Source organism: Arctopsyche grandis, chromosome 10 (genome assembly GCF_051622035.1).
Source record: "Arctopsyche grandis isolate Sample6627 chromosome 10, ASM5162203v2, whole genome shotgun sequence".
In the NCBI taxonomy this organism is placed as follows: Eukaryota; Metazoa; Arthropoda; class Insecta; order Trichoptera; family Hydropsychidae; genus Arctopsyche; species Arctopsyche grandis.
The window spans coordinates 25,661,839-25,675,174 of record NC_135364.1 but is presented as its reverse complement, the minus strand read 5'-3'; the positions used below and the strand labels follow the sequence as shown (position 1 = coordinate 25,675,174).

General features: G+C 32.2%; 3 protein-coding genes across 5 annotated transcripts in view; 1 reads left to right on the top strand and 2 right to left on the bottom strand.

Annotated features, from left to right (window-relative positions):
• The window catches only part of LOC143917696 (uncharacterized), a 30,388-nt gene extending 27,082 nt beyond the window's left edge, over positions 1-3,306 (bottom strand). For both annotated transcript variants that reach the window (XM_077439274.1, XM_077439275.1), the window contains exon 1: positions 3,226-3,306. The gene's annotated coding sequence lies outside the window, so the exon portion shown is untranslated. The remainder of the gene's footprint in view (positions 1-3,225) is intronic.
• The window catches only part of LOC143917697 (uridine phosphorylase 1), a 29,332-nt gene extending 22,547 nt beyond the window's left edge, over positions 1-6,785 (top strand). For both annotated transcript variants that reach the window (XM_077439277.1, XM_077439276.1), the window contains exons 2-7: positions 3,573-3,696; positions 3,771-3,932; positions 4,013-4,198; positions 4,325-4,463; positions 4,550-4,743; positions 4,843-6,785. In XM_077439277.1, coding sequence (XP_077295403.1) covers positions 3,573-3,696; positions 3,771-3,932; positions 4,013-4,198; positions 4,325-4,463; positions 4,550-4,743; positions 4,843-5,025 — 988 coding nt within the window. In that variant the 3' untranslated portion in view covers positions 5,026-6,785. The remainder of the gene's footprint in view (positions 1-3,572; positions 3,697-3,770; positions 3,933-4,012; positions 4,199-4,324; positions 4,464-4,549; positions 4,744-4,842) is intronic.
• A 697-nt stretch (positions 6,786-7,482) lies between these two features.
• LOC143917631 (uncharacterized) overlaps positions 7,483-13,336 on the bottom strand; it is a 92,656-nt gene continuing 86,802 nt past the window's right edge. Inside the window, exon 2 of the mRNA XM_077439210.1 lies at positions 7,483-9,962. Coding sequence (XP_077295336.1) covers positions 8,148-9,962 — 1,815 coding nt within the window. The 3' untranslated portion in view covers positions 7,483-8,147. The remainder of the gene's footprint in view (positions 9,963-13,336) is intronic.

The window sequence follows — 13,336 nt, the reverse complement described above, 5'->3', positions numbered from 1 at the left end:
TCCCCAAATTGGCAAAAATCATCCTACCAGCTGTCACAAAATATCTGAATTTGATTTATGTACAATATGTAAAAATGTATGTACTAGTCTAAATCCATAGATGTCTTAATGGATTAATTAATTAATTTAATAATTAATTAATTGTTACTTTGGTGTTATTCAGTCTCTCGAAATACAGTGATTTATGTAATAAAAATACCTTCAGGCTGAAGTTGAACCATTAAATCTTTTATAGTCCGATATTGAAACAATTAAGTTGATTGTGAAGTTTATTACTTTGATCAATCACTACTATACTTACTTATTTTAGCAAAAGCAATCTCATTTCATCTATAAAATAATAAATTATACAGCTATTTTCAAATTGTAACATATCATATATAAAATAGTGCTATTCTGTGATAAAGCTCGCCTTAGTATAATAGTCGTTTCGATTTGACATACATACATATGTACGTAACAGCTAAAACTCTGCCAACAAAACATACGAATGTAATAACAAAAGAAAAAACTTCTATATACATACATACATACTGTTAACTACGAATATTTCCACTAAGCTAATAGACAGCGCTAAGTCTTAGCGCCATCTTTTGAAAATTTATTTAATTTATTAATCAATTTATTAATTTTTCTATTGGTTTTTATATTGTTTATATAATTTCGAAAGAAACTTTGTATGTAACTATTTTTGCTTCGTAGAAAATAACAAATGAATATTCCAATAAATTTCAATAAAATAAAACTATTCAAACAAATTCAATAAAATGTTCACTATTACATAGATTGGCCATTTTTAAGCGGTTTATATTAAAAATACCGAGCGAAGCCGGATAAAAACACTAGTTGTTTATATGTAGATATTTATACAATACGTATACGAAAAGAAAAACACTTGTACACAATATTTGGCACTCAAGTTCTCGTTAGTATGATGAACTTTTCGGCTGCTAGATGTTCCGTTATAGAGATTTTAGTGACTTTGTGACCAGTAATCACCGAACCATATATATAGTGTTTGTTACCAATTTTTCCTCTAGGCAAATACGGCACTAAGTCTCTGAGCGTTTACCGCCATGTATTGAAAGTTTATTTAATTAATTAATTTTTCTATTGATGTTTTATATTGAATAATTAAGTATAAATATTAAATAATTAAGTATAAATATTAAATTAAATATATTTAAATAGTATTTGAAAAAAATTCGACTGCTTGCGGATCAAACACAGGACCGACACGTTTCTTTTAATTTTTTTTTTATTTAATAACTTAATATTCCAACACCCATTCTATGATATTTCATCGGGTACAACACTAGTATAAATATATGATCAATATGTATTTTAATGTTTACCTACAGTTTTGAAGTGAGAATTTAACTAAATATTTGGCTGCTTATCTTAAGTGTTTATTTTTTTTTTTTGTGAATCGAATTATTATTTTGCAATTAATTCATAAGTGTGACCTTCGTTTTGGTGACAAACATTTTTTTTATTCCATTAAATATGCATCGTTGTCATAGCCGCCGTCGATTTTTCTTTGGTTTTTTCTCCTTTTAAGGAAACGAATCAGTAGAAAACTTGTATTGAAATAACAAAAAAATATATATTTCCAACAAAGTTGGGACTACTTTGTTTGATGTATAATATATGCATGTGTATATCTGTATTATGTCTCAAAGTGAACCGTATTTTGTGGGATATATTTGATATTTTCCTTTGGGGATGTACATATGACACGATGTAGAAAGAATATGCGGCTTCAAAAGAAAATATATACATACATACTATGCTATTTTCATCATAAGACTTGTTGGAATACCAATAAAAACAAATCGGCATCAAAAATATGAAGGCTAATCTAGCAAAATATAATATAATCAGTTTGACAACTAGTTGTTCTATATATAATATTATATTATATTATAATAAGTTTGACATTGCTATATTGTTTATTTTATACTCTGACGCAATTACTGTACTGCAGTAATTATACATATGTAAATATTATTCAAAAATACTTTTTTGCTGTGAAAACATCATATATTGAACAAAAAGCTGTTTTGATCGTAACTTAACCAAGTTGATTTAAATGCAAATCTTACATCGGTTAGCTTATTAAAATCGTTTAATAATGATAAAAGATTGCATAATTTATATTGTTTATAATTTAAAAAAAACTTTTTTTTTCCAATACATATAATAAGACTTATTATTATTTTTATGTACAGTCGCGCTCACATAAAACGCAGCATTTAAGTAAACCTTTTCAGTAAGATCCCCTTTTTACAAGCTAAGGTTCCAAATTCGATTTTTTTTTTCAATAATCTTGAAACACTAGTTAAAGAGCATCCCGTTTTATCAGAAATTGACCGCGATGATAATCCAGTGCTCGCTAAAGTTGCAATTTTCACTTACTGTTACAATGATAATTGGGTGCGTTTGTTCATATTCATTAGTTCGTATTCGATTTTGATGTTAACACGATGTGATCGTTAAAAACCCAATAAATAAAGGGATAATATTTTTATTAGCCAAAAATAGGGTAAAATAACGACTGCTGCATTTTATGTGATGTAATTTCACTGTGACATACATATTTACTGACCGAGATGATTATCCAGTGCTTGCCAAAGTCACGACTATTACTTTTTGTATCACGTGTACAGTCACGCTCACATAAAACGCAGCATTTAAGTGAACCGTTTCAGTACGGTTCTCTTCTTGCGAGCGAATTCTAATAATAATGGATTCTATTTTTTTTTTCAATAATCTTGAAACATTACTTAAAGAACATCCCATTTTATTGAAAATTGACCGAGATGATTATCCAGTGCTTGCCGAAGTCACGATTTTCACTTTTTGCTCCAATTATTATTTTTCGTTTGTTCATATTGATTACTTCGTATTCGATTTTGATGCTAACACGACGAAATCACCCACGAAACTGAACCCAAACTTTAGAAAACAATCGTATTCAAAAGATGTGATCGTTAAAAACCCAATACATAAAGGGATCATATTTTTACTGCCCAAAAACACGGTAAAATAACGAGTGTCGCATTTTATGTGAGCGCGACTGTCCATTTAAAAAATCTTCATTATATTTGTATGTTTGTATGAAATAAAATATATGAAGCTTAATTTTTATAAATATATCAATGCATTCTTCATGACTTTGATTAGGTACTTAAAACTAAACATGCAAAACTTTTATATACATACATATATTCAGGTGACACGGGATATCTGCTAAAATATGTATTTATTGTGCAGTCATGAACTTGATTGGATGCAAACGATCTCAATTCATATTTTTCTTGTCCGTCTTATATTGTAATACAGCTGCCCTTTCCCACTTGAGCCATTATTTGCAATTACGCAAATTGATATACCATTTGAATAAATGTTTATCTTAGTGAAGCGACATTGTCTTTTTTTGCTCCGAACCAGTTTAAACTGGCTGATTGAATATTCATTTACTCACAATTACGCAATGGATGGAAGATAGCAGTCGAGTTAAATTCAAGTGGCATTATCCAATATTAATTACAACTGTCGTTCACAATTAGATATCCAGATGGAACCGTCAGATTGCGCAATCCTAACATAGAATTAATGGACCAGGATATTCTATACCATCTAGCACTCGGGAGTGGTTCTCACGACTTGGTCGAAATGTTTGGTGACGTTAAGGTACTTTTGGTTTCATTTTCGTGAATAGTAATTTTATAAGATACTTTTAGTGACTATTTTATTCAAACTTTTAGTTTGTATGCATGGGTGGTACACCCAAACGAATGAAAGAATTTGCATATCACATCATGGAAGAAATTGGCCACAAATTACCATGTGGAACTACTCTATTGGACATCAGTCAATATTCATACAGATATTCGATGTACAAAGTTGGTCCCGTTCTGTGTGTCAGCGTGAGTAAAATATGTCCTCAAAAGTGTTATTATATATGTAAGTCACCCTATTTTATCAATTTTTCTTTTGTGATCTTTAGCATGGAATGGGCATACCATCAGTAGGTATTCTCCTTCACGAAGTCATCAAATTAATGTATCACGCACGTGCTAAGGATCCTATTTTCTTCCGCATCGGAACATGCGGAGGAATTGGATTAGAAGGAGGCCAAGTTGTCATATCTGAAGAAGCTGTGGATGGTGCTCTTAATGGCTATCTTGATTTGGTGGGTTTATATTACAATTGAATGATCATTCCTAAATGCTGTGAAAATTCGTTTCGTTGATTCATATACCTATACATATGTATATTGACCGGATCATTTTTAATTTTATTATATTTTGATCTGTAGTTGGTCTTGGGTAAAAGCGTGAAGCGTCCATCTAAGCTGGATCGTCGTTTAGTCAAAGAGTTGAAGGCTTTGTCCGACTCCGATGACCCGTACGATACAGTTTCCGGCAAGACCATGTGCACTTATGACTTTTATGAAGGTGAATTATTCTGTTATGAATGTTTCAAGTGATTGATTTCAATAGACGTTACAAGATATCAAAGAGTGTTTTATAAATGATTTTAGGTCAAGGAAGAATCGACGGAGCCTTTTGTGACTTTAGCGAAACGGACAAATTGGAATACTTAGAACGCATCCACAAAGCAGGTGTTATCAATATTGAAATGGAATCGTTGTCATTTGCTGCACTCACTCATCATGCTGGTATAAAAGCTGCAATTGTTTGTGTCACACTTTTGGATCGGTTGAAAGGTGATCAGGTATGGAAATCTCAATTTTTTTGTTATTTATATTATAGATACTTACACTACATACAGTTTTGAATTGTATCTTATTCTTAAACAATCTATTTTACTCAGGTATGTGCTCCCAAAGAGGTGTTGGATGAATGGCAACAACGTCCGACTAAGTTGGTGTGCCGTTACATTAAAAAGTATCTTCAGATGAAAGGTCGCATTTCGTTTGATGGTCATGGTTCTATGTGTGTGAAAAGCCCTCGAAGATTCAAACTCGTCCAACAGGAGTCTGAAAATTATGATTGAATTCAAAGTTTCGTTTCCGGCTGTGTCGATTTTTTCTCCGATGATTTCCATTGTATTTCGAAAGAATTCTGTTTGTGATTAATGCTTTGCTTTGTTTGATCAATGTGATAATATTATAAGTTTTAGGATTAATATGAGTGATATTTGGATTCTTTCTCATTTCGTTGTATGTAGTTGCTAGTGAATAAGCATTAAAACATTTACTAGTTTTATCAATCTCTATATATTATTGACCAACTTTGTTTGAACTTGAAAAGTTTACTCGGATTAAGGCTATTCAATTATATTGAAACAAACATTATTCTTATGTAATATATAAGTTTATAAGCTTCTATTAAAGTGTCCGGTGTATAATTATAAAGGACGTAATTAATTACATGTCAAAAATATTAAGATTTACAAAATGTTTTGTTTTGTTTGAGATTAGCCATAATTTTAAGTGGAATACTTTTAGCACTTTCAAATGTATCCATATTTTGTTGATGGTTACGAATCACTATAAAAAGTTATTTGCATTAGAGATAATTAATTCATTGTTAATGACCAATGTTATGGTGTTATTTATGTATAATATATTATAAATTATGATAATGTTCCTTATATTTTTAATGTAATGGCTTATGCAGTGTTGAAAAAAATTAAGTTTTACTGAAGTTAATTATTAAATATATAGGTACAATTGCGGTAATGAGTTTTGAATTAAAATTAATGCATTTTGTGTAAATAAGACATTCCAATGATACAATTTTAATATAAAATTTCATTAAAAAATAAATTGTGAATAACAACTTGTGTTCTTCATATGAAAAAAAATAGTAGAATGTTCAAAAGTTTTCATATTAGTCAAATAATATCATTTGTTATAAAACATTGCGGTTTAATATTAGATGAATACTTACATTATACAAAAATTTCAATATCATTGTATACATATTTAATACTCTCAAGTTGAATAAAAATAATAGTCACAAAATGTTGCATGAAAGAAGTGTTGTTTATTGTAAAATTTTGCAATTACATACATTAAGAAAAAAACATGTTATTGCATATTTGAATTGTTGTTTACTTATTATATAGTTTAAAATTTCCATTGTTTACTATACATTCAAAAAGTTTATACGTAGTATACATGTATTTATTAAAATAACTAATATTTTGAATATATATAATAAATGTGTATCAATATATAATATTTTTGCATTAAAACTGCACTGCGTTTTACTTCATAATAAGGAAAATTAAATGTCATGTTTGACCCAGCACTAATATATGTAATAATAATCAACTGAAAAGCGTTGAATAATATTCGTAAATGTTGAAATTCTACATACATAGATTTTGTTAAATGTAAATGTTTAAATTTATACAACGATGTACGTGTAATAACGAAATAATATTAAATATTATAATATAAAAATCTTGAGTCATCTGTAATTACACCATTGCATTGTCTGTAACTTCATGCGAACGTTTATATGTATGCATAAACAAATTTTATATTATTAGTGGATTAATTTTGATTATTTATCCCGTTGAAGAAAACAATAAAATTCAAACTGCCACTTAATGATGTGAAATTTGTATTAATTTTTACATGTAGATATATTGTAACTATTATAATCACACTCTACCCAAATCTCAAGACTGAAACATAAGCATACTTGGGTACGGTAGATTTAACTATTTCTGGATTATATAGATACATACATAAAAAGCAAATGTTTAAAAATTTAATTTCAAATAAATATACCGAAAGATTCAATAAATACAATAACACAATCGAAAGTCTTTTATTTGTCAAAGATATGCTTCAAAACTATTCCTGTCCTAATTGAACAATTTCGAGTGTCGGTGATGAATTTTGTAATTTGTAATACAAAAATGATCATTTATATAATTTCAATACTACGGATAGCTTAAAATTAAAACAATTCACAAAGAAGATTCAATAAGCAGTAGGATCTAAAGTATGTATAGATATTATTAAGCACGACTTAACAACTTTCATTTTGAATAATACTCACAATCAGAAGTTCACAAAATGGCCGATGAATTTTGGCCGAATTTGCGCATCTTAACATTACATTATTCTTCATAAAAATGTGTCTAATTACTACAAACAACATTTGGAATCTACGCTTTAGGCTTTACGATTCAAATGAGTTTGTAGATTAGGCCAGACTTAATGAAAAATACATATTATCTAATAAAACTTAGAATATATATAATATATTGTGTTCAACTATCGATCGATAATAAACATATTTTGACATTTTACTGTTTTACACAATTCCTTGTAATTAAATTTACTCAATATAAGTAAAACCATCAATAAAAACCAACGCATTGATTTTTCACAATTACACAAAGTAAATAATATTTTAAAAAAATACAATAAATTACTCAAAATATAAAGCTCGACAATCCAAAACGAATGCACGATGAACATAAGCTTTTCCGTTTAGTTAAATAATACTTTTTTAGAGTTGTTTTTCTTTTTTTTTAATTCCTCGCTATGAACAAAACATGCAAATGAACCCTTATGTGAAAGTAAACACTGACTTGAAGATTTTTCGGTCTAATTACAATGTGTGGTTCTTTATTTAATAGTATTTTAAGTCATTGAAAGACAACAACCATTGCAAATATGATCACCAGACCAATTATATTATGTTGTGAACAGTATCGGTTTTAGGGGGGGGGCGCATCGTGTGGTGCCAAATAAGTTAGGGCGCCACACGATGCGCCAATGGCGCTCTAAAATTTAAAATTAGAGCGCCAAAAGCCATACAAAATTTTAGATTAGAGTGCTAAAGGCGAAAGGGTGTTTAGAAAAAAATGCCCGAGGGTGTAAGGCCGGCACTGGTTGTGAACAAAACTTAAATCTGCTGGCTGACAAGTTGCAAGTCGCTGTGAAGCAGCTACGACAAACGAATCACTAAAGACATGTCCGCCATTTTGTTTGCATACAAATCTCTCTATCAGTTGGGCCAACTTTACCTTAATACAAATTTCATCGTATACATATATTTAATAATAAAATCAAACTATAAATTATGACTTGTTTCAATTAAAGATAATTGAGTATTATCATGGCATCAAAGGTTGGCATTTCAAATTATTTATAACGAGAGGAATTTCATCAGTGCGTCGTGTATGAGCCGAGGGTTGGTGGTTCCATCAGCTGTATAACGAACTCCTCTTAAGCTTCCATCGTCGTGACTCACAACTCCATACTCCCCAACGATGAACCCATCAGGAGTACGTTTTTCAACTCTGTACTTTCTATAGTTATTACCCTCGACAACGTAGCCTACTTTCTGTCCATCTTCATCAGCTTTGTCCTGAACGCCATGCGTCCTACCATTGGTCATCACACTGATTGACTCGTCGACTTCATAATTCTGCTCGCCAGACCCACGACTTCTTCCTCTAGTTTGCGGTGCTTTAGTATCGTTGGTTTGGTTTTGGCTCGAGTTTGCATTGTCAGATTCGCTTCCAGCTCCCGGCGCGTTTTGCTCAAAACTAGTTTCACCCGTTTTGCTACTTTGACTCTCATGCTTGTTGACTACAGTCGGCAACGAGTGGTATATGGCAGCAGGTTGGCTGTAAACTTTCGACGGTTCTCCGTATATTTTAGCCGGCTCTCCGTACACTTTGGCCGGTTCGCTGTACACCTTTGATGGTTCCCCGTAGTTTTTTGCCGGTTCGCTGTACACCTTCGCAGGCTCTGAATATATCTCCTCTGGCTTGCCGTAAATTTTAGCTGGCTCGCTGTAAATTTTAGCTGGTTCTGAATAAATCTTAGCCGGCTCACCGTACACTATAGGCAAACTTGGAATGATTTGGGCAGGTGCGTTGATCTTCGAAGCCTTGACTTCGCTACCGCTCTTCAGATCTATGTCTGTATCTACTATCTCCTTGATGGCATCTACTCTGTTATCGCCGTTGTGGTTTATAATAGTGACATAACCGGCTGTTGCCTCGGTAGCGACTGAATCAGCTTTGGTCGAAGAGATCCAATCATTCACCGTAGTCAGTTTGGAATCGCCAAAAGTGTTAATGACTGAACTGTATGAGAATGAACGGGGTCTTTGCGAATCTCTAGAATTGCCGTGGTATATTATTGATCTTTGATAAGGATGTACGACTTCTGGCTTCTTTCTAGCTAGTTCCCTTTCTTTCTGCTGTTGGATGTAGTCTTCATTAGCACCTCCTAATGGTCCTGGTAGGGTTGAAATCGAATGCCTGTTTGACGAAGCACCTTTGTAATACTCATGGTTTAAGAATCGTAGCGCAGGAGGTCTCCAAGTTGTGGGGCTGTCGTTCGAGTATTTGTTTTCGGCTTCTATTATCTTGGATTTTTTTCTGATTTCGTCAGCGTTGGGCAGATCTGATACGTCTTGGTTGATCAATATTCTGGGCGATTTGTTCCCACGACCGACAGCCACGGATGATGTTACACGCACCCCAATGATCTTCGGAGTGTCATCGTCAAAGTGCGATGGAATAGCACTAGACGAATAGGTATTCTTTAGTCGTTCGTTGTTTTCGTTTTCTCTGTAATAACTAGAGCCGGCAAAGTGCAAGTCGTCGTCGTCTGAAATGTCCTCCTTTTTGATGGGGATCGGTTCATTTTTTAAACTATTCTCCCTGGACTCCTCTTTGTTGCTTCTGGAGTTTCGGCTGATCGGCGTATGACGGTCTTGCGAATCGCTCAATATTACATCGTCGTGCAAATTTGACAGTTCGCCGTCTTGAGCGTGTATTCTGGGTGCTTCTTTCTTATTGATATCGTAAACTAAATGTTCTTTGTTTGAATGGCTACCTAAAAGAGTGAGGAACTCTTGTCCAGTTATTATGTCTTCTGCTGCATCTCGCTGAAGTGGCAGAGCACCGACCGGAGTTATTCTATTGATCATCGCAAACACTGCAACCTGAAAAACAAACAGAAACGATGATTAATGGAATGCAGCAATGCAACGGAATGGTTCGAACCAGCATGAAAGTACACATCTCGACAGGGATAAACAAATTGAATCCTGACGATGCAGCAGAATGGAGGCGCCAATTGAATTTATGTTGTAGTCTAGCTGGATACCACGTATGTATGTACGTTGAAATTTAAATATAGTAGTATGTATTTTACCACGACATTATAATATATTATATTAGCAACGGAGGCGGCATTCCAAAGATACGATTCATTGAGAAATAAAATTAATCGCGGACGTTATTAAGTAATAGCAATTTACAAAACTTATTTTGGTCGCGGCACATTTTTTTTTTGACAAATAATATTCAAAAATTAAATTTTCAAACTAATATGTAATAACAACAATAGCCGTGATTATAATTGAAAAAAAAAAAAAACAACAATTGAACGTAAGTTTGTATTATAGTATTGTAATGTAAAGACTTCATGATTATTTTTTTTTGACACTCACAATTTAATGCTCTTTTATACAAACTACAAGCTTATATAATAAATAGTAAGCAACAGCAACAATGAAATACTGTTTTTTTTGTTTGTCAAATTAAGTTATGTATTGTATAAAAGTATCCACGAGTATTCACGAGCCCAAATATAGACGATGCAATTCTTCTTCCAACTTGTTGCGACAAATTATATCATCTCGATTAATTGGATAAAAAGTTTTTCAAGGATTAAACAAATTATCAATTCTTGTATATTATATATGTAGCTTAAATGACATTTTGAGATCATATAAAAATGCAGTTAAACCAGTGGTCACAGGTTCATTCCCTGGCCGGGTGTTGCTGGCCAGACCTTGGATATGTGACTCTAGGTCGATTATTTCTTGTCAGAGTTTGCCAATTTATCTGATTTCATTGAAACGATTCAAAAAATTGGCAGACTGCCCTATCGAGTTTATAGCATCTCAAATTTGCTGATATATAAAAATGTTTGTCGAATTTGTCCATAGATGTCTCTATGATGCTCTGTGAAATTGTTTTGTTTTTAATTAGCCATGACGCATTGGAGTTTACCTGTTAGGCCTTCCTTATACATATATATGTATGTATAAAATAAAATCCTAATCAAGCTAAAAAGTTTGCTACCTGCTACCTATTATTTCATCGTTGCAATTGTGACTGCAATTGCCCAACAGATTGTCCGATAGATTGTCCAATATATTACCCGACAGATCTTCGCATATATTTATTAATAAACCAGACATTTATTGTATTTATAAAAGGGGCAAACACACAACGTTGACTCGACGCTCGTAATATTATCTGTAGTCTTTAGTTAAAAATAATATACATATGCTTTTGATTTTTTTTTCCTGTGATGCTAATACACTAACATTGAAATGCGATGATACCATAAATAATAACAATACAAAATAATGTGTAAAGTACAGATAATGATCACTAGATCAGTAGCTATTATTATGGAATAGATCTAAGATGTACGTTGAACATAATTTACGAACAATAAAAAGCAAAATATAATAAAAAAAATGTTCTTTTACGTCTTACAGTATGGGAATTGTACTATAAAATAATGAAATTCGCCGCTTTGGTATGTGCGCCTAATTTTTTCCATCGAAATCAAGGTCTCATTAGGCGAAACTGAGTATGATATCAAAAACTTAGATCATTCGCATGATGAATTTCCTTTATGTGTTATAAAATCACGACTATCTTCAAGTGGAAAAAAAACAGCAGAACCAATGAAAAATAATAACAGAAAAAATATCTCGCGTCAAGAAAATTGTTACAATGATTTTTGGTGAGCGGCACCATCATTCTTCATCGCGTTTGCTGACAAGCCGTATAAATTTGGGAGAATTATCACTGTCAATGCCATTGGAACACGCTGGGTGTTGGTTGTTCTTCCGGTGAAAGGTCAGGATTGAGGCTGGCTGGTTTCTCAGCCACATGTCACATTCCGAAATTATGCCAGCCTAGCTCTCAAACAAAAACCCAGATCGTATCTTAAACCACAGCCGAGTAGATCACACCCAGCCGAGCACATTAATCCGAAAAAATGCGTCCTGTTCGACCGCAAGTCTCCATTGTGATATATTATCGAAAATATTCCCCGCCCGAACTACTTTTGATTCCGGTGCTTCGCTAAATGAATAATCGGGGTCGAGCCTGTAAAATAATACGGGTTTGAGTTTTACAACTGATTAAGCGATTTGACAGGGTCCTGTCACGGATCAAAGCCTCGGAAAATGGTGTTTAATCGAATTCGTCGGGTTGGATTATTATCAAAGGTTCCATCCCTGGAGATGAATAGCGAATTAACGTTGAATGCTTAGCGCGATTTACAATTGAATTTATACAATAGAAATTTTGTATGCAAATGTAAAATGAATACATACATATATGAGCCGTATTATTTGAAAGCCCAATTTTCAGCTCTAAAAGCATTATTTCTGTTTGAACTAATTCACAAATTGTTATCACTTATTTTAATACGATGTGTCCAGAATATTTAGGCCAAATAACACTGTTCGACAAATGACGATTTTTTTTTTGGTACAGAGACGAAATATGACTTTTCTTATAGATATATGCCCAGTGAATACGAATCTGGTAATAAAAAATGTTAATTTGCTCGAGATTCAGAGATATACATATGTGTTTTTTAAATCGCGCGATTTTTCTATATCTTGCTGTTGTTCGGTCGATGTCTCAAAATCTGTCAATTTCTTGTTCAAAATGAATATTGTTATCTTTAATTGGGTATTTTATCTTTCATTTTTAGTATTTTTCAGCTTTAAAATATATCTAAGTAGTCGACCAGTTCAAATCAAAAGTCAAAAGTACGTATTTTCACTTGGGATTTTTTCCCACTGTTAATACTATTTTATATTGAGTATTTTCTATTGAAAGATGTGTATTGAGATAGTGTTCTGGCCACACTATTTTTTGTTTTCGTTTAAAAGAGTTAATTGGAAGTGTGCTGAATTTTAAATCGGTAAAATTGCGAGCTAAAAGCTCGTACTAGTATTTACTCGTATTTACACGAATCTGAATTGAATTAATAGAGATAATGTATTAAATTGTCTTTATATGAGAATTAAATAAAATTCCACTTAGAAAAATCGTATTTTGGCTATTCTTGTAGATTAATAACAAAAATTCGTTTATTTTATCGAGGTAAGCTAGTTATCAATAGAATTTTTGTTATGTAGAAGAAATAAAGAGACGTATGAAATTAGGATGGAGTACATTTGGACGAATGAATGTTGTTTTTAAATCAAAAATGCCACTCTTCCTGAATAAAAAGATTTTCGGTCATTGCGTTTTACAAGTGATGAAGTATGAATGC